Genomic DNA, 18,263 nt, shown 5'->3' with positions numbered 1-18,263 from the left:
GCCCTGTGGGCCAGGGCAGGCAGGCTCAGCCACTGCCTTATCGCGGGCAGACGGTGTCGGGGGGCCGCGGCCGCGCCGTGTTTGCCGAGGATAAAGTGTACGGAACAGGCAGAACGGGACGGGGGGGCCGTCACGCTGCCGCTGCCCCCGCCACGCTGGGACTTCCAGCCATGGGGACGGGGGGCCCAGGGTGACACAGGGACTAGGGGGCCCATAGGGGCTACAGGAACCATGGGGCTGTGGGGGACCGGGGCAGCAGGGGGTCCAGAGGGCCCAGGGGGGGCCGTGGGGACACCCACCAGCAGCCCAGGGTGTCACTCTGCCCCGTGCCCTGGGGACCCTCATTGCCTGGGGACCCTCATTGCCTGGGGACCACCATCCTCGAGGACCACCGTCCCCTGGGGACCTCTGTCCCCCAGATGGCATTGTCCCCTTGTTGACTCCATTCTGAGCAGCACCATTCCCTGAGAGCCCAGGGGATCCCCCTCCCCTGGGTGCTGCCTGAGCACCCCGAGTATCCCCATCCCCTAGGGCCCCCTCCCCGGAAATCTTCATCCCTTGAGGACCCCCACGCTCCTGAAAGCTTTCATCCCCAGGGCCCCCCCATCCCCCTCATTCCCTGGGTGCCAACGCACCGCCTGTGCAGCCCAGGGAGGGGGGTACCCACGGGGTTGGAGGGTGGGGGGCGGCCAGGCCGAGCCCCCGAGGGTCCCAGGGTTGAGCTGCGGGGCGTTGGGCTGGGGGGGGGGACCGGCAGCAGCGCTTTAAGCCCGGGCATGACGGGACGTGTAGTCCGGGGGGGAAAAGGGGGGGCTGGGAGCAGGGACTGCTGGGAAGGGGGTGGGGTGGGACGAGCGGGTCGGGGGGCTCCGTTGGGGGGGCCCCCAGCGCCCTCTTCTGTGAGCCCCCCAGGCTCCCAGTGCACGCCACCCCCAGCACCACGGCGGGGTCCGGCTGCGGCCCCACAGCGGGGTCCGGCCCCCCAGCCCCCCAGATCCCCCGGGGGGCGCAGGGGCAGGGCCCCCCGACGTGCTGGTGTCCCGCGGGGCCGGATCCTGCCCGGGGCGGTGCAGGGCCGAGTGGGACCCCCGTATCCGGGGTGTCCCGCGGGGCCGGTCTGGGCATCCTGGGGTGCGGAGCTGCCCCCCGCCCCGTGGGCACCGTTCCCACCCCCCGTGGGCACCGTCCCAGCTCCCCATGAGCATCATCTCCACCCCATCGCCACTCCCCGTGGGCATCGTCCCCAGCTCCCTCGGGTGCTGTCCCCAAACCCTGCGGGCAGCGTCCCCAGTCCCCATTGTCACTGTCACAACATGCCCGTGGGTGCTGTCCCCATCTCCCTGTCGGTGCTGTCCCCATCCCCCGTGCACGCCCCGTTGTCACTGTCACAGCATTCCCGTGGGTGCTGTCCCCAGTCCCTGTGGACACCATCCCCACCCCGCCACGGGCATCATCCTGGGCCTCCGTGGGCACCGTCCCCGGCCCCCCTTGGGTACAGCCCCCCACTCTGTGGTCACCATTCCCCATCCCCGTTGTCACTGTCACGACATCCCCGTGGGCACCGTCCCAAACTCCTGTGGTCACCACCTTCATCCCACCACGGGCACCATCCCCGGGGCCCTGTGGGCACCGTCCCCAGCTCCCCGTGGGTGCCGTCCCCAACCCCCGTGGGCACAGCTCCCAGCCCCCCCTGTGTACAGCCCCCCACCCTTGTGCTCCGTCCCCGTTGTCACTGTCACCACATCCCCGCGGGCACCGCCAGGGCTCCCATCACGCACTCGGCCACGGGCACCGTCCCCACCCCGTGATCCCCGTGCCCGGCGCACCCAATCCCGGGGGGGGGGGAACGGGACCACCCTCCCGCGGTCCCCGCCGCTCCCCCGTGGGTCCCCACGCGGGGCCGGGCGCGGCGGGTGTAGGGAGCGGCTGCGGCCGGCGGAGGGGGCTGCGGCCGCGGCGGAGCGGAGCGGGCGGGCGGCGGGGCCGGGGGAGGGAGGAGCCAGCGCCGTTCGTCCGCCGCCGCCGCCGCCACCGCTGCGCCCCGCTCCGCTCCGCGCCCCGCACCGCCGCTCCGCGCCCCGCTCCGCGCCCCGCACCGCCGCCCCGCGCCCCGCACCGCCGCCCCCCAGGTACGGCCCGAGCGGCCCCGCCGCCCCCCACCCCCGGCCCCGCCGCCCCCCCGGTTGTTTACCCGCCGCCCCCCCCGGCCGCCCCCCCCGGGCTGAGCACGGGCGCAGTTCGGTGCGTGGAACTGGGGAGGGTGAGGGGTGGTCGGGGCGGGGGGCTCGGGGCCCGCGGGGAGCTCGGGGCCCGCGAACCGCGAGGAAAAAACACGGGGAAAGATTTTTTTTTTTTCCTTGGAAAATCCGGGCGTTTGGCGTGGGGCGGGGGGGCCGCGTTCCCCCGTGGGGGCGGGGGGGACACCGCGCCCCCCACCCCCACTGCACCCGGGGCTGCTGATGCATGCGGGGCACGGCGCTGCCCCCCGCCCGCCACGCCACGCCACGGGGGCAGCCCCCCCCCGGCCGTGGCCCCCCGGCCCCGCGGCCCCCCCGTGGCCGTGGCGTGGCGGCGTGGCGGGGTCCGGGCCGCGGCGTGGCTCTGCGGGGACGGGCGCGGGGCCGCGCCGTGGGCAGGTCGCGGGGCCGGGCCGTGGGCAGGCCGTGGCCCTGTCGCGACGGGGGGGGGAACCGTGGACGGCCGGGCCGTGACGGCGCCGTGAGGTGTCCGTGGGGGCTTTAGTGGACCCCGTGGCCGCCCCCCCGCACCCGCCCCGCAGGGCGGTGGGAATGCTGCGATTTCTTTTATTTTTAAAATTTTAAAATATTTTTTTTATTATTTTTTTCTGCGCCGGGAGCGAAGCGCGGGGGGGGCGGGGGGGGCGGTTCGGCCGCTCCCGGTTGGGGCGGGGGCAGCGGGGGGGCGTCCCCAGTGCGGCGGGGCGGGGGGGCCCTCCAGCCCCGCACCCCGGGCTTTGCCCTGAGCGGGGCGCGGGGCGTGGCGGGGGCTCCCCTCCCCACGGCGCTCCGCGGTCCCGCGGGGTGTCCCCCACCCCAGCCCCGGGGGGGCGGATCCTGTCCCCGGTCCCGGTGTCGCCGACAGGGCGCGGGATGCGGTCCCGGCCGGGCTCCGGCGCGTCCCCTCTGTGCGATGCGGGGAAACTGAGGCAGGGGCGGGCGTGCGCCACGGCCAAGGTCACCCCGGGACCGCGACCTTCAGCCGCGGAGCCGCCGTGACCCCCCCGCCGGGGACTGACACCGGCACCGGGAGCGGCACCGGGAGGCCGGGCTGCGCCTTACCCCGCCTGACCCCCGACAGCACCGGGGACCCCCGCGGCTCCGCCGGGGTGCGGGGGGGGGGCCGGGGCCGCCGTGGGGAGCGGGCAAGCCCCGGTGGAACCGGTTTGGGGGGGCTTCCCCGCCCGGGGGTCTTGGCGCAGGGTGGGAGCGCGGTGCGTCCCCCCCCTCCCCCCGGCGGTGCCGTGCGGCTGCGTGTGCCCCCCGCAATGGTGCGGGCCCCGCTCCCCGCGGGCCGGCGGCGGGGGGTTCTCGCGCGGGGGTCCCTGCCGACTCCCCGCACCCGCCCGCGGCCGTGACCTTCGCGGGGCCGCCCCGCGGGCGGGGTCCTGGAGGGGGGAGCGCGGGCCGTGCACGCCCGGGGTCCCGCACCCTGCGCAGCGCGGGGGGGGGCTGCGGGCGCACCCCCAGACCCCTCCCAGGGGGCGGTGGCTGCAGGAAGCGGGACCCCCCCTCCCGCTCCGCTCCACTCCGCGCGCGCATTCCCGGGGCAGCGGAGATCGGAGCGGCGGCGGGGCCGCCCCGGGGGTCCCATCCCGCGGCCCCCCGGCCCCGCCGGACCCCGCGCAGCCGCCGGTGCGCGGGGGCGGGGCCGGACGCCTGGGTCCCCCTCCGGGTTGGGGGGAGTGAGGAGGAGGAGGAGGAGCGGGGGGATGCGGTGAAGGCAAGGCAGGCGCGGGCTGCGCGCCCAGGGTCCCGCTCAGACTGGATGCAGTCGGGGGGGCGCAGCGGGGCCGGGCCCCCCCAGGGTGGTGCCGTTCAGGGTGTCCCCGGTCCTGCAGACCCTCGGGCAGGGTCGGGTGGCTGAGGGGACACTGGGGACTGTCCCCCGTGTTCCCTTCTCGGCAGGGTCACGCACCCCTGTGCGGTCTTGGTGCCCTGTCCCAGTGCCCGTTCCCACATCCCAGTGCCCATTCCCGTGTCCCCACATCAGTGCCCACCCCGGGCACCTCGTGGTGGCTGCCTCCCCCCTTCAAGCGGGGCCCCCTGGGGAGGGGACCCAGGGCCCCCCCCCACCCCGTCCTGGTGCACGTGAATCGGAGCCCCCAATTTAGAAACGTCCCATCCCGTGCCAAGGGCTGAGAATAGCTCCCGGCGTCCCGGCACACCTCCCGGGGCTGGGGGCACCCTGCAGGGTTCAGGGCCTGCAGCCGCCCTGAGGCTGAGACCGGGCACACTCAGCACATGCCGGGAGCTTGGGGGTCCAGCTAGGTGACCCCTGTGGCCTGGAGGAGCAGTGACACAGGGATGGGCCTTGTCCTGTGTGCTGGCACGGGGAGCACGGTGCTGGAGATGTGACACTACAGCTGTTCCTTTGCCAGGCAGCTCCGGTGGGATGGGGGAACCGAGGCACAGCCGGACACTCGGACACTGCAGGAAGGAGTGGCCGGTGTGGCCTGGGTTGGACATAACGTTACCCGCAGTCCCGTGGGGTTCGTGGGGGCTGCAGGGCAGGGTGGGGGTCACGGGGCAGGTCCCCGCAGTGGCGATGAAGGACCCGTCAGACACAGGGCACGTCAGAGGCACGAGGCCACAACCTGGGTGCCCCCTCAGTGTCAGAGCAGGTCACCGTCCCTGCAGCCACCAGCCCACACTCTCGTGGTGGCTTCTGTGAGCCACCAAGCCACAGGGAGGGCAGACCCAGTTCAGCCTTCCTGTGCCACAGCATGACCCGGACCCTGCCTATGTGGGGAGGGGGCACCATCCAAGGCCCCCAGGGCACAGCACACGGTGGGCTGCCCTGATGTCAGGCCGGTGGGCTGCCCTGATGTCAGGCCCGTGGCATCCCCCTCGCTGGGGCTGCCCAGCTGCTGCGCATGCCTGGGATTCCTGCAGCCTCCCAGCACAGCACGGCACAGCACAGCACAGCACAGCACAGGACAGCACAGCACAGCACAGCACAGCTCGCTGTCCCCGCTGCCACATGTGCCCCCAGCACCGGGCACCACATGGCACTGGGGCTGGTGTGGCCTGCACTGATACAGGTGCAGGGTGAGTGCTCGGCACTGAGAGCTGACGCGCGTGTGGCACCTGGCACGGCCACACACACGGGAACCGGCACGTGCCGGGTGCTGCCAGCCGTGCCATGGCAGGTGCCCTGTGCCTGGACACGCTCCCACGGTGCTGTCCTGCCAGACAGCGCAGCCAGGGATCCTCGGGCAGGAGCTGTGCCACCCTGGTGCCCTCCCTGGTGCTGCCCGGTGCCCACCGTGACACTGCCCCGGTGCCCGCCGTGACGCCGCAGTGCCCGCGGTGACACTGCCCCGGTGCCCGCGGTGACACTGCGGCCGTGGCCGGGCATCGCTGGCCAGTGGCTGCGGGTCTGCCCGCGGCGCCCTGCCCCCAGCCTGCGCTAATCACACTAATTGGCACCGTGGCTAAAGCGCTTAGGCCCTCACCTCCCTGACCCGGCTTGCAGCTGGGCGGGGGGGTGCTGGGACCCCCGGAGCCCATCTGTCCCGGGGGGCAGGGACACGGTGGTGGCCCCCTGGGGTGGCCCTGGTGCCCAGCACCCGCATCCAGCTGAACGGAGGCAGCTGGTGCATTCGCAGAGGGGTGTCCCGTGGGGTGAGTTCCCCATTCTGAGGGTCCCCAGGGGTGGGGTCCATGGGGACCGGGGTGCTGGGTGCCCCCGGTGGGGTGAGGTGCTCCCGCCGCCGGCCCAGCCCCGGACTTTGCCCCTGGGTTGTTTTCCGCCGCCTGCAACCACCCGACTCAGCAGAAACGCTCCCCTGGGCGTGGGGCTGGGCTGGGGGGGCACGGGGGGGCTCCCGCCGGCTGCCACCCCCTCCCACCCAGCACCTGGTCCTGCAGGTGGGACGCGCAGGTTGGGTGCCGGCGGCGCAGGGTGGGATGAGACCTGACTGCGCTCATCACACGTGTCCTGCTGGAGGAGGAGGAGGAGGAAGAGGAGGAGGAGTAGAGCCGCCTCTCCTGTCTGTCTGTCTGTCTGGGCCGCCCCAGCGCGCCCAGGATTCCTCGAGTGACAGTTCCTGGAGCGGCACCGCAGGCTCCACTGGGTGATCCCGGGGGTGCCGGTGATCCCGGGGGTGTCAGGGGGCTGGTGGGGTCTCGCTGTGGCGGCAAACCCCAACTTTGCGCCGCAGCCCCCCGGCTTTAGCCCTGAGCCCCTCTCATTTGGGGCTGTGCCCACCAGGCCACCCCAGTGGGGAAACTGAGGCAGGGGCGGCTGAGCCCACCCAGCTTTGGGGACACCCCAGATCCCACTCCATGGCAGTTTCACCGCGGTGTCGACGCCCCTCAGCCCCACACATGCACCGAGCGTGTCGGGGCTCTGCCCGTGCGCGGGGTCCCGGGGGAGGGGGGCGGTGGGCGGCGGGGGGGCCGGTGCCCGGCGGGGGCCGCGCAGCCCTGGATCCCTGCCAGTGCCTATACTTGGAAGTTCTCCGCGCGCCGTTCCCATATGGAACAAACATTTGCTGCAGCCCCCGGCTCTATAGGTACCGCCGGCCCCAAACCCGGCCTGGGGCTGCGGAGAGGGGCGGCCAGCCCCCGCCGTGAGCCCCCCAGAGGGGGAGCGCACCCCGGGGGTGGTGGGTGCGCTGCCGTGCCTCAGTTTCCCCGCGGAGGCTGGTGCAGGAGACGCCCCCTCCTCAGGGGGTCCGGGGGACCCCCGGTGCGAACCCCTCGTGCGCCGCAGCGGCGCGGGGTGCCCTGTGCACCCCTGGGTGCCGCATCCCTTGTCCCCCCATCCCTCGCTGCTCGGGGGTGTCCCTGCCTCGGGGGGGGGGGGCCGAGCGGGGCGCCCCGTGGCGTGGGGGTGTCGTGGGGGCCCCCAGCCCCGTCCGCTGCGTTTTAAATCCGCCGGAGGAATTTCTGCGGCGGCCAAGACAAACGTGACCTACTTTCTGCTGTCCCCGCGCGGAGCGGAGGAGCCCGGGGCTGGGCACGGCGCCCGCCGCGGCCCCCCCGGCCCCCCCGGCGCGGGCAGGGGGCCCCCCGCGCCCCCCACAGCCCCCACGCCGGGAGGGTCACCGGGAGGTCACAGGGGGGGCTTGTGAGCAGGGCCCCCCCCCGCCCCGCTGAGGTGCTGGGTGGGTGTTGGGTGGGTGCTGGGTATCCATGGCGATGTGGAATGGAGGGACGCGAAGGGAAGGGGGGATCTGCTGGGGTCGTGCCTCAGTTTCCCCAACACAGGGGGGCAGTGGGTGCCCCCCAGTGCTGCCCACGCCCTGACTCCCCCCCCCGCCATGTCTTTGTCACAGGAGAGCTCACAGAGGAGGGATTGCCTGGACCCCCAGCACCCCTCACCCCGTAAGTCACCCCTCCCATAAGTCACCCCCTACTCCCATGTGTCCATACATGTGGTGAATTTGTCAGGGCTCAGTCTGGCCCCCAAGCACAGTGTCTGGGGGGCACTCCCCTGGCAGGTCCTGTGCACCCCCACCCCAATGGGCTCTCCCTGCCTTTTGGGAGGCCCCCCCAGCCCTGCCGTGCGGGTGGGGTCAGCACCCACTGCCACCCCCGTGTGTGTTTGTGCTTCCCCCCAGGCTCTCAGCCCTGCACACCTGGGGACACTCTCACACACCTGTGCATGTTCTCACAAACCCCGCGTGCTCTCACACAGCCCTGCACACCCCTGCATGCTCCTGCACACCTCTGCACACCCCTAATGCCTCTCCCAGCCTTGCACCCCCCTGCACGTTCTCACACCCCCCTGTGCACTCTCTCACACCTGTGCACTCTCTCACACCTGTGCACGCTCTCACACAACCCTGCACGCTCTTGCACGCCCTTAAAGCTCTCCCAGCCCTTGCACACCCATGCATGTTTTCATGTCCCTGTGCACATTCTCTCCCCCTGGTGCACTCTGGCCCAGCCCCGGTGCTGTTGCACACACCCTGCACGTCGCTCCCTCCACGTGTCCTTGCACGTCCCTCTTGGTGCCCTTGCACACTCCACGCATTCTTGCACACTCGTACCCAGCCTTCCCCGGCAGCAGCAGCTCCTGGAGGCCCCCCAGGGCTGCACCCCCCTCCCCAGGGGTCCCTTCTGTGTCCCCCGGGCTTTCTCCTCCTCCTGTCCCTGAGGTCCCCCATTACTGTCCCCCTCAGCCCCCCCCAGGGGTCGGGGCTGACCCCCGTGTCCCGCAGGGTGCAGCCCGGGATGCTGCGCGGTGCTGAGCACTGAGGGGCACCATGGGGAGCGCGGCGTAGCCCCCGCCGTGGCCTCCCGCCGTGGCCCCCCCGCCGTGGCCCCCGCGTGGCGCCGGAGCCCCCCCCCGGTCGGTGCTGAGCGCTCCTTGATGGAATTGCGGTGAATGGAACAGAAGCCCAGCACCCTGGACCCGCTGTCGGAGCCAGAGGACACCCGGTGAGCCCCTGCCCCGGCGCAGGGACACGCGTGGCACCGTGCCCGGCGTGTCCCCTTCTGTCCCCTGGGCTGGACCTGGCTGTGCCCAGAGTGTCCTAGTGTGCTGTGTGTGTGCCCAAGTGTCCCCATGCCCACTGCACCCCCTGCCCGGTGTGTCCCTGTGCCCTGTGACCCCGTGCCTGGTGTGTCCCCATGTGTCCCTCGTGGAGGTGTCTGTGCCCTGGGTGTCCCTTGCATTCTCATGCCCTGTGTCACCACATGTCCCTGCATGGTCATGTGTATGTCCGTGCCCTTTGGTTGTCCCTGTGCCCTGGGTGTCCCTGTGTCCCTGTGCTCAGTGTCCCCTGTGTCCCCCTGCCTGGTGTGTCCCCATGGCATCCCTGCGTGGGCATGGATGTGTCTGTGCCCTGGGTGTCCTTTGTGGCTCCGTGCCCACTGTGTCCCTTGTGTCACCATGTCTATGTCCCCGCACGTCCCTGTGTGGTGTATGTGTCTGTGCCCTGGGTGTCCCTTCTGTCCACGTGCCCCGTGTGTCCCTGTGCCCACTGTGTCCCTTGTGCCCCTGCGTGGTCGTGTATGTGTCCATGCCCTCTGTGTGCCCCTGTGCCCTGTGTGTCCCCGTGCCCACTGTGTCCTCATCCACTTCATATGTCCCCACGCGTCTGTCCTTGGGTGTCCCTGTGTCCTGTGCATTCCCATACCCCGGGTGTCCCCCACCAGCCCTGTGCCCCACATGTCCCCCTGCACCCCTCTTGTCCCCAGGTGTGTCCTGCCCGGCTGTGCCCCCTTGCCCGGTGTGTCCCCACGCCCACACGTCCCCACTCGTGTCCCCCACCGGTGCCTCTCCAAGCCCCCCCCTCCCCGCGGGGGCCCCTCGCCCCCCCCCGCCCCCGGGGCTATTTCGGGCCCCCGGTGGGGTGGCCCGGCCCGGGGTCACCTTGTGCTGGATCCCAGGACCTCCCCCGCGCCCCCCCCCCGTCGGTGCCCACCCCCCCCCTTCGGGTCCCCCCCCGCGGGGACGGGCGCGCGCGGACCCCCGGCGCGCGCCATTGGCTGAGCCCCCGATGACGTCATTTCCCCGCTCAGCCAAAAGGACATTTTGTCTTTGACTGTGAATGAGCCCCTCCCCCACCCGCCCCTCCCCCACTTCTTCCCCCGCCCCTCCCCCACCCCCCACCCTTTCCTTCCCCTCCCCCACCCGCCACCCTTTCCCTTCCCCTCCCCTCCCCCCCCATACCGGTCCCAGGCTCCCCCCGGGCGCTGCCGTGTCCTGGGGGGGTCTGTTCCCGGGAGGGGGATCCCCAGGGCCCCCCCCCATCCTGCACCCCACCTGTGACATCGCCCCGGTGGGACCCCCGGGCGGGAGGTGCCCACCTCCCAGCGGCAAAGGGGACTGGGGCGGTTCGGGGGACTATGGGGGGTCTTGGGGGGCTGTTGGGAGTTTGGGGGGGCAGTAGGGGGTCATGGGCACCGTACCAGCCTGTCCCCCCCCCCACAGGTGGCTGGATGGGAAGCGCAAAAGAAAGAGCAGCCAATGTTTGGTGAAGAGCAGCATGTCAGGTACAGGGACCCCCCGGGCACCCTCGGGCACCCCATGGCCCTGCTGGGCACCCCCAGGTCACCCAGGCACCCCCAGGTCACCCAGGCACCCCACATTCTCACTGGGTTCCACAGGCACCCTGTGTCCCACCTGCATCCCGCAGACACCCCGTGTCCCTGGTGGGCACCCCGGGGTCCCCATGTCCTGGCCAGGATCCCCTGAACACTCTGTGTCTCAGCTGGGTCCCCCAAAGTCTCATGGGCACCCCTTGTCCCCTGGTGGGCACCCAGGGACCCCTGTGTCCTTGCCGGGCACCCCGGGTCCCTTGAACACCCCATGTCCCTGGGGTACACCCCGGGAACCCGATGTCCTTGCCAGGCACCCCAGGGTCCCTTGGACACTACATCCCCAGGGTCCCACGGACACCCCTTGTCCCCTGCGGGCACCCCAGGAGCCCCGTTTCCTTTCCAGGGTGCCCTGGACACCCCACGTCCCCAGTGGGCACCTTGGGAGCCCCAAGTCCCAGCCAGGCACCCCATGGATACCCCATGTCCCTGATAGACACCCCGAGGTCCCCTTGTCTCCCCAGGGTCCCCTGGACACCCCATATCCCTGCAGGGTCCCCCGGGGTCCCCGTCCCCCGCGTCCCCCTCGGCGCCCCTGGGTCGGGGCGGTGCCATCCGGGCGGCAGCGCCCTGGGGTGGGCGATAAGGGGGGCCCCGCGGGCGCTGCCCCCCGCCCTGCCCCATTCCCCGGCGGGGAGCGGCCGGCGCCGGCAGGACCCGATGGGTGGGACGGGGTGGGGGGGGCCAGGGGGGACCCGGGCGTCCGGCTCCCGCCCATCCCCTGCACCCGCCCTGCTCTGGGAGGGGGGGGACGCCCGCGGCCCCCCCCATCCAGCACCCACAGAGCGCCAGGGTGGGCTCGTGGGGTCCCCACGCCTGGGTTTGGGGGGGTCCCAGGTGGCTGCGGCGGTCCCGGGGTGCCAGGTGCCCACACCCCCTCATCCTTTGCACCCCCCTGCCCCGGGGACCCCTAGATCCAGCACCCACAGAGGACAGGGGTGGGCTCCCCGGGGGGGCACAGGGGTCCCGGGTTGCTGGAGAGCCCCCCCCGGGTGTCATGGGTGCTCCATGCCTCAGTTTCCCCATGCAGACGGTGATGGGGGAGCTGGGGGGGTTGTGGGGCTGGTCCCCGGGCTGCCAGGCAGGGGGACCCTGGACAATGGTGGGGACAGTGGGTCTTTGTGCAGCAGGGGGATGGGGACCCCCCCGCTGCCGGTCCCCAGCCGGATAATGGGATAATGGGGGCTTTATTGATGCGGGGGGCTCAGACACCCCCCACCCTCAGACACCCCCCACCCTCTGACACCCCCCCAGCTTTAACCCTTCCCGTGCCAGGCTGAGGGGCAGCGTCGGGGCTTCAGTGGGTGCTGACAGAGGGGAAACTGAGGCACAAAGAGGGGGGACACACTGGGGGTGCCTGGCAGGGGGTGTGTGGAGAATCCCTGATGCTGCACGTGTGAAGGGTCCCTGATGCAGGGCATAGGGGAGATCTCTGACTTGGGGTCCCCAGGGGATCTCTGATGTGGGGGTCCCTGATACCAGGGTCTGTGGTACTGGGTGTTGTGGGGGTCCCTGACTTGGAGTGCCCTGGAGGTCCCTGTCATGAGGGTCCCTGTCACAGAGCACCCCGTGGGCCCCTGATTTGGGGTACCCTGGGGGTCCCTGACTGGGGATCCCTGGCCTGGGGCACCATGGGGGTTTCTGACCTGGGGGTCCCCACAGGGTACATCCCTAGTTACCTGGACAAAGATGAACAGTGCGTGGTGTGCGGGGACAAGGCCACCGGCTACCACTACCGCTGCATCACCTGCGAGGGCTGCAAGGTGAGCTGGGGCAGGGGGCTCAGGGGGACTCAGCAGGGCTCAGTGGCACTCACCATGTCACCCCCCCTGCACCTTCCCCAGGGATTTTTCCGTCGGACCATCCAGAAGAACCTGCACCCCACCTACTCCTGCAAGTACGATGGGTGCTGCGTCATCGACAAGATCACCCGCAACCAGTGCCAGCTCTGCCGCTTCAAGAAGTGCATCTCCGTGGGCATGGCCATGGACTGTGAGTGGAGGGGCACGGGGGGGCTTGGCTGGGGAGCTGGGTTGGGGTCCTGGCACCGTGGGGCACGTTGGGGTACCCAGAGCAGCCACAGGACCAGGTGTCGGGCACAGGGCACCGTGATGCATCAGCGGGGTGGGATACACAAGTGGAGGGTCTCGGCTGACTGGGGGGGGTCCCAGCTGATAGTGGGGGGCTGCTGAGGGGTGGGTTGTGGTCCTGGTGCCGTGGGGCGGGGTGCCCGGAGCACTGTCAGGAGCAGGCTGGGGTGCTGTGCTGCAGCCGTGGGGTGCTGTGCTGCAGCCGTGGGATGCGTGGCTGGTGGGGCTCCTGGCTGGTGGGGGGCTCTCAGCTGATATCGGGGGTCCCGGCAGTGGTGCTGGATGACTCCAAGCGGGTAGCGAAGCGGAAGCTGATCGAGGAGAACCGGGAGCGGCGGCGGAAGGAGGAGATGATCAAGTCGCTGCAGCATCGCCCCAACCCCAGCGCCGAGGAGTGGGAGCTGATCCATGTGGTTACAGAAGCCCACCGCAGCACCAACGCCCAGGGCAGCCACTGGAAGCAGAAGCGGAAATTCCTGGTGAGGGGATGCAGCAGAGGGACCCTGTTACCACCCCAACCCCCTAGCTGGGGTTTGCTGAGCACCCACATGCTCAGCGCACACGTGGCAGCAGTGCTGGCAGTGCCAGGGTGTGGGATGTCACTGGTGTCCTTGGGCAGGTGGAGTTGGGGGGGTTGGGATGTTGCTCGGTGTCCTTGAGCTGGTCACCCCCAAAGGGTTCAGGGGTGAGTGGTGACCGAAGGGGACAGCTGTGCCCATGGGTGGCCCCAGCCCTGGCCCTGGCCCTGGCCCTGTCACGTAGCTCCCTCTCCTGGCTGCTGCACCCAGCCCTGCCACATGTGTTACCCGGTGACATGGGGGGGCACGGGGTCACACTGCACCCCCCAGGGTGGGGGAAGTGGTCACACCATGCCCCCCCAATGCTGCTGTCCATCATGGGGGTCCCAATAATGTCACAGCCCCCAGTGCTGCCATGGGGGTCCTGGGGGGGACACATGGTCACACCGCACCACCACGTGCCACTGTCCACCATGGGGATCCCAGGGGTGGACAGGGTTACACCACAGCCCCCAGTGTCCCTGTCTGTTATGGGGGTCTTGATGGGGGACACAGTCACACCGCACTCCCCAACACCACCACGGGGGTCCTGTGGGACACACTCCACACCCCCCAACGCCTCTGTGCCCCCCCACAGCCCGAGGACATCGGCCAGTCCCCCATGGCCTCCATGCCCGACGGGGACAAAGTCGACCTGGAGGCGTTCAGCGAGTTTACAAAAATCATCACCCCGGCCATCACCCGCGTGGTCGACTTTGCCAAAAAACTGCCCATGTTTTCGGAGGTAACGGCGGGGGGGGGGGGAGGGGGGAGGGCGGGAGGTTTTGGGGGAGGACCAGAGTGGAACTGTCCAGGTCTGTGTCACACCAACCCCCCCCCCAAACTGCCGCCGTGCCCCCCCCTCAGCTGCCTTGCGAGGACCAGATCATCCTGCTCAAGGGGTGCTGCATGGAGATCATGTCGCTGCGGGCGGCCGTGCGCTACGACCCCGAGAGCGAGACGCTGACGCTGAGCGGGGAGATGGCGGTGAAGCGAGAGCAGCTCAAGAACGGCGGCCTCGGCGTCGTCTCCGATGCCATCTTCGACCTGGGCAAGTCCCTCTCTGCCTTCAACCTGGACGACACCGAGGTGGCCCTGCTCCAGGCCGTGCTGCTCATGTCCTCAGGTACCGTGGGGTGGGCATGCTGGTGCCCGGGGAATCAGAGGGTGTGTTGGGTGGGCACCCTCGTGCCCAGGGTCATCAGTATCCTGGGAGTGTGTTGAGTGCCCATCTCTCCTGGGGGTGTGTTAGGTTGGCACTCCCGTGCCCAGAGTCCTCAGTATGCTGGGGGTGTGTCAGGTGAGCAGCCCGATGCCAGAGCTCCCTGAACATTTTGGGGGTGTGTTGGGTGGGCACCACCATGCCCAGAGTCTCTCCTGGGGACGTGTTGGGTAGGCACCTCTGTGCCCAGAGCCCACAGCATTTGGGGATGCATTGGATGGGCACCCTAATGCCCAGCATCTGTGGTGTCTTATGGCTGTGTTGGGTGGGCACCCCTGTGCCCAGAGTCTGTGCTGGGGCACCCTGGTGCTAAAGCCCCCCAGCATCTGCAGGGTGTGTTGGATGGGAACTGTGCTCCCTTGGATTTGGGGGCAGATATGGGGTGGGCACCCCAGTGCACCTAGGGAGCTTTGCCAGGAGGTTGTGGGGGAAGCACCCCAATCCCCAGAGCTCTGGGGAGCTGTGCCAGGCTGGAAGGAGTGGATACCCCAATTCCCAGTGCCCAGGAGCATGGAGTGGGCGCTGTAATCTGTGGTGTTGAAACCTGGGCTGCAAAGTGTGGGCATGGGTTGAGCCCATGATGCAGGTCTGTGGGGTGGGAGCCCCAAAACCCAGGGGGTGTGTGGGGCACTCAGCCCTGTAGGAGGGCAAATCTCCTTGGATGCCAGATTCTTACATGGACAGAGAGTGCCAAGTCAAAGGGGAGGGATTTAAACTAAAAAGAGGAGATTTAGGTGAGATATTGGGAAGAAATTCCTCCCTGTGAGGGGGGTGAGGCCTTGGCACGGGATGCCCAGAGAAGCTGTGGCTGCCCCATTCCTGGAAATGTCCAAGGCCAGGTTGGACGGGGCTTGGAGCAACCTGGGACAGTGGGAGGTGTCCCTGCCCATGGCAGGGGGTGGGACTGGGTGGGCTTTAAGGTCCCTCCCACCCCAAGCCCCGCTGTGATTCCACGATGGTTCCGTGATGATCCCGTGGTGATTCCCCGCAGACCGGACGGGGCTGATCTGCGTGGAGAAGATCGAGAAGTGCCAGGAGACGTACCTGCTGGCCTTCGAGCACTACATCAACTACCGCAAACACAACATTCCCCACTTCTGGCCCAAGCTGCTGATGAAGGTGACGGATCTGCGGATGATCGGCGCCTGCCACGCCAGCCGCTTCCTGCACATGAAGGTGGAGTGTCCCACCGAGCTCTTCCCACCCCTCTTCCTCGAGGTCTTCGAGGACCAGGAGGTGTAGGGCTGACACCCCCCCACCCCGGGTCCCCCCAACCCTGCTCTGGCCCCCCCCCCCAAATCTTTCTCGTCCCCCTGTAAGGACAAGGGGATGATGCGCCCAGGGCGGGGGTCCCGCTGTGCCCCCCCACGGCCACCCTGCCCCCCCCGCCCCAGGACTTGACGAATTTTGTTTGTTTGCACAGGGAAGGGCCCCGACGGTCGAGCGTTCCCTTTATTGTCCTTCTCTTCGTAGATTATTATTTTTTAAGCATTTATTTCCCTCCCTGAGAGGCTAAAATATTAAACTAACTGCACTTTGGAAGGAGGAGGAGGAGGAGGAGGAAGAGCAGGGGAGGAGAGGAGGGGGCTCTGGGCTGCACAGGGAGAGGCTGCCCCGGCTGGGGGGGCCGTGGCCACATGCACTTTTGGCCGGGCAGCAATTTTGGGGGACTAGGGTGGGGGGCCAGGGCCCCCCCCCATAGCAGGGGCAGGGGCTGGGACCCTCATCCCCATAGTGGGGTGAGGGCCAGGACCCCCCCAAAAGCAGGGCGGGGGGCCAGGACCCCCATCCCCCCTAATAGGTGAGGGCCAGGACCCCTCCCATAGCAAGGTGGGGGCCAGGACCCCCCCATAGCAGGGCAGGGGGCACGGGGGGCACAGCGGCAGCGGGGGGACCCCAGCCCATCGGGGCGCAGGGCTGGTGGATCCCCCCAGCCCACTGGGTCTGCCCCGGCTGGGGTGACCCCCCCTTCCCCCGTGCCCTCCCCTTTATCCCCAGATTCGGGGCCAGATTCGGGGTTTTGGGGGTTCTCTGTCTTTTTTTTTGGGCTGAGAGAAGACAATTTTGTGCCAAGCGCCGTGGACGGTGGGCGCTGCAGGACGCCGGGGGGGGGGGCTGCCCCCCCCCAAACCCCCCCAACTTTTCCGTTGTCCTTTTTTTTTTGTTGTTTTTCCCCTCGTCCTCGTGGGTTTTGTCGTGTCCGTCAGGAGTTGCAAAGGCCCCGGAGGCGCCGGCGGGGGGGCAGAGGGTGCCCCCCCCGGCCCCCCCCACTGCACTACTGCCCCAGCCCCCCGGCAGCAGCACTTTGGGGGGGCTGCACCCCCAACTGCCCCCCCCAGTGCTCCTGGGGGGGCCGGGCTGGGGGGGGGGGGGCTGGCAGGGGGGTCCCATGGGGGGTTTTGGCGGGGGGAGGCACAGCTGCAACGGGAGCACCCGGGAATGGTTTTATCACCTTTTCCCCCCCCCCCAAATTTAGGTTTGTGAATTTTTTCTTACCTCAGGCGGAGGCCGAGGGGGGGCGCGGGCCAGGGGGGCCGGCAAGGCAGGCCGGGCCCACCTAAGCTAATATATATATATATATATATATAAATATATATAAAATATATAATTTTTGTAATTAAAAAAAAAAAATCTTTTTACGGGTCGTTTAAAAGCAGAAAATCCCAACACCAGACACGTCCCCCCCACCCTGGGCACAGGGGGCCAGGCTGGGCTCCCCCCAACACCCCAGACACCCCCACCATGGGGGTCATGTCAGGGGGCCCTGCCGGACCCCCTGCAGCCGGGTCGGGGGGCACAGCGGGGCCGTGGCACCCCGGGGTGCCCTGGGGGGGGGCACATGCCCCCGGCCCCAAGTACCAGCACCGGATTTGACCTTGGTGCAAAATGTCTTAAACCCCCACCCCGGTGCCTGGCTCAGGGGGTCCCAGCTCAGGGGGTCCTGGCACTGGGGGGTCCCGGTGGCACCGGCCGTGGGTGGTGCAATAGGAGCCGACCACTGACGCCCGTGCTGGGGGGGCACAGGGTTTGGGGGTTCGCCCCCCACCCCCCCGGCAGCACCAGCCCCAACACGTGCCTTCGGGCCGGGGCTGTGGCACCCGGGCGATGCCCCCCGTGGTGCCGTGGCCATGCCATGTTCGTGCCACGGCCACGCGTGTTGGTGCCGTGACCGTGCCGGTGCTGTGGCCGCGGGTGCTGGCATTGTGCCGGTGCCGTGGCCGTGCCATGTCAGTGCCATGGCAATGCATGTTGGTGCCATGGCCACGCGTGTTGGTGCCGTGGGCATGCGCGTTGGCGCCGTGACGGTGCCACGTCGGTGCCGTGGCAGTTCATGTTGGTGCAATGCCGGTGCCGGTGCCGTGCCCACGCATGTCAGTGCGGTGCCGGTGCCATGCCCACGTGCTGCCCACGTGTTCCCGCGCACCCCCCGCGTGCTCCCATCGCGGGACGTGTCTTAATCAGCCACCGTGACCCCCCCCCCCAGCCGGGCCGGGGCCCCCCCAAGCGGCCACACGGTGCTCTGGGGCAGCTTGTCCCGGGGTGGGGGGCTCCGCCCGGCCCCCCACCCGCTGCCCCCCGCACGCCCCCCCACCCCCTGCACTCCCCCCGCGCCCCCCGGGCCGCCCCCACGTCTCCGTCTCGCGTCGCCATCGCACGTCCAGCATCCAGCGTCGGTCCCGGGGGTCCACACCGGTGCCCCCCACCCCTCCGCCACCTCCCCGGGCCACCCCTGCCCCGCGTCCCCCCCTGTCCCCGCGCCCCCTGCCCCCCCCCCAAGCACATACCTCATGGCTCCCGGAGCTGCCCCTGCCCGCGGGCGTCGAGCCCGGCCGGCACACGGCCTGGCACAGGGCTCGGCACGGCCTGGCACGGCCCGGCCCGGCTCGGCGCGCCCCACCGGGGTCCCCCACTATGCAGGGTGGTGGCGGGGGGGGCCGCGGCCGGCGTCGCTGAATGTAGGGGCGCGGGCCGGGGGGGCCGCGGAGCCCCTGTGACAATCACAGTCTGTGACGTGCGATTTTAAACCCTTTTGTGTTTTGGTCAGGATTTTAAAGAAAGATATTTTTATGGTAATTGTTGCTGGTCTATTTTACTATAT

The 18,263-nt window shown here is 69.7% G+C and overlaps 1 protein-coding gene across 1 annotated transcript; it reads left to right on the top strand.

The window, feature by feature from the left end:
- Positions 1-1,996: 1,996 nt before the first annotated feature.
- On the top strand, positions 1,997-18,238 carry THRA (thyroid hormone receptor alpha). Its single transcript, XM_064636355.1, has 10 exons — positions 1,997-2,129; positions 7,523-7,571; positions 8,411-8,630; positions 10,129-10,190; positions 11,958-12,058; positions 12,140-12,287; positions 12,659-12,864; positions 13,541-13,687; positions 13,810-14,068; positions 15,156-18,238. The coding sequence occupies exons 3-10, from the start codon at positions 8,578-8,580 to the stop codon at positions 15,404-15,406; spliced, it is 1,227 nt and encodes a 408-aa protein (XP_064492425.1). The 5' UTR covers positions 1,997-2,129; positions 7,523-7,571; positions 8,411-8,577; the 3' UTR covers positions 15,407-18,238.
- The last annotated feature ends 25 nt before the right edge of the window (positions 18,239-18,263 follow it).

Source organism: Pseudopipra pipra, chromosome 26, assembly GCF_036250125.1.
Source record: "Pseudopipra pipra isolate bDixPip1 chromosome 26, bDixPip1.hap1, whole genome shotgun sequence".
NCBI classification, from domain to species: Eukaryota; Metazoa; Chordata; class Aves; order Passeriformes; family Pipridae; genus Pseudopipra; species Pseudopipra pipra.
This window is presented reverse-complemented; position numbering and strand designations above follow the sequence as displayed.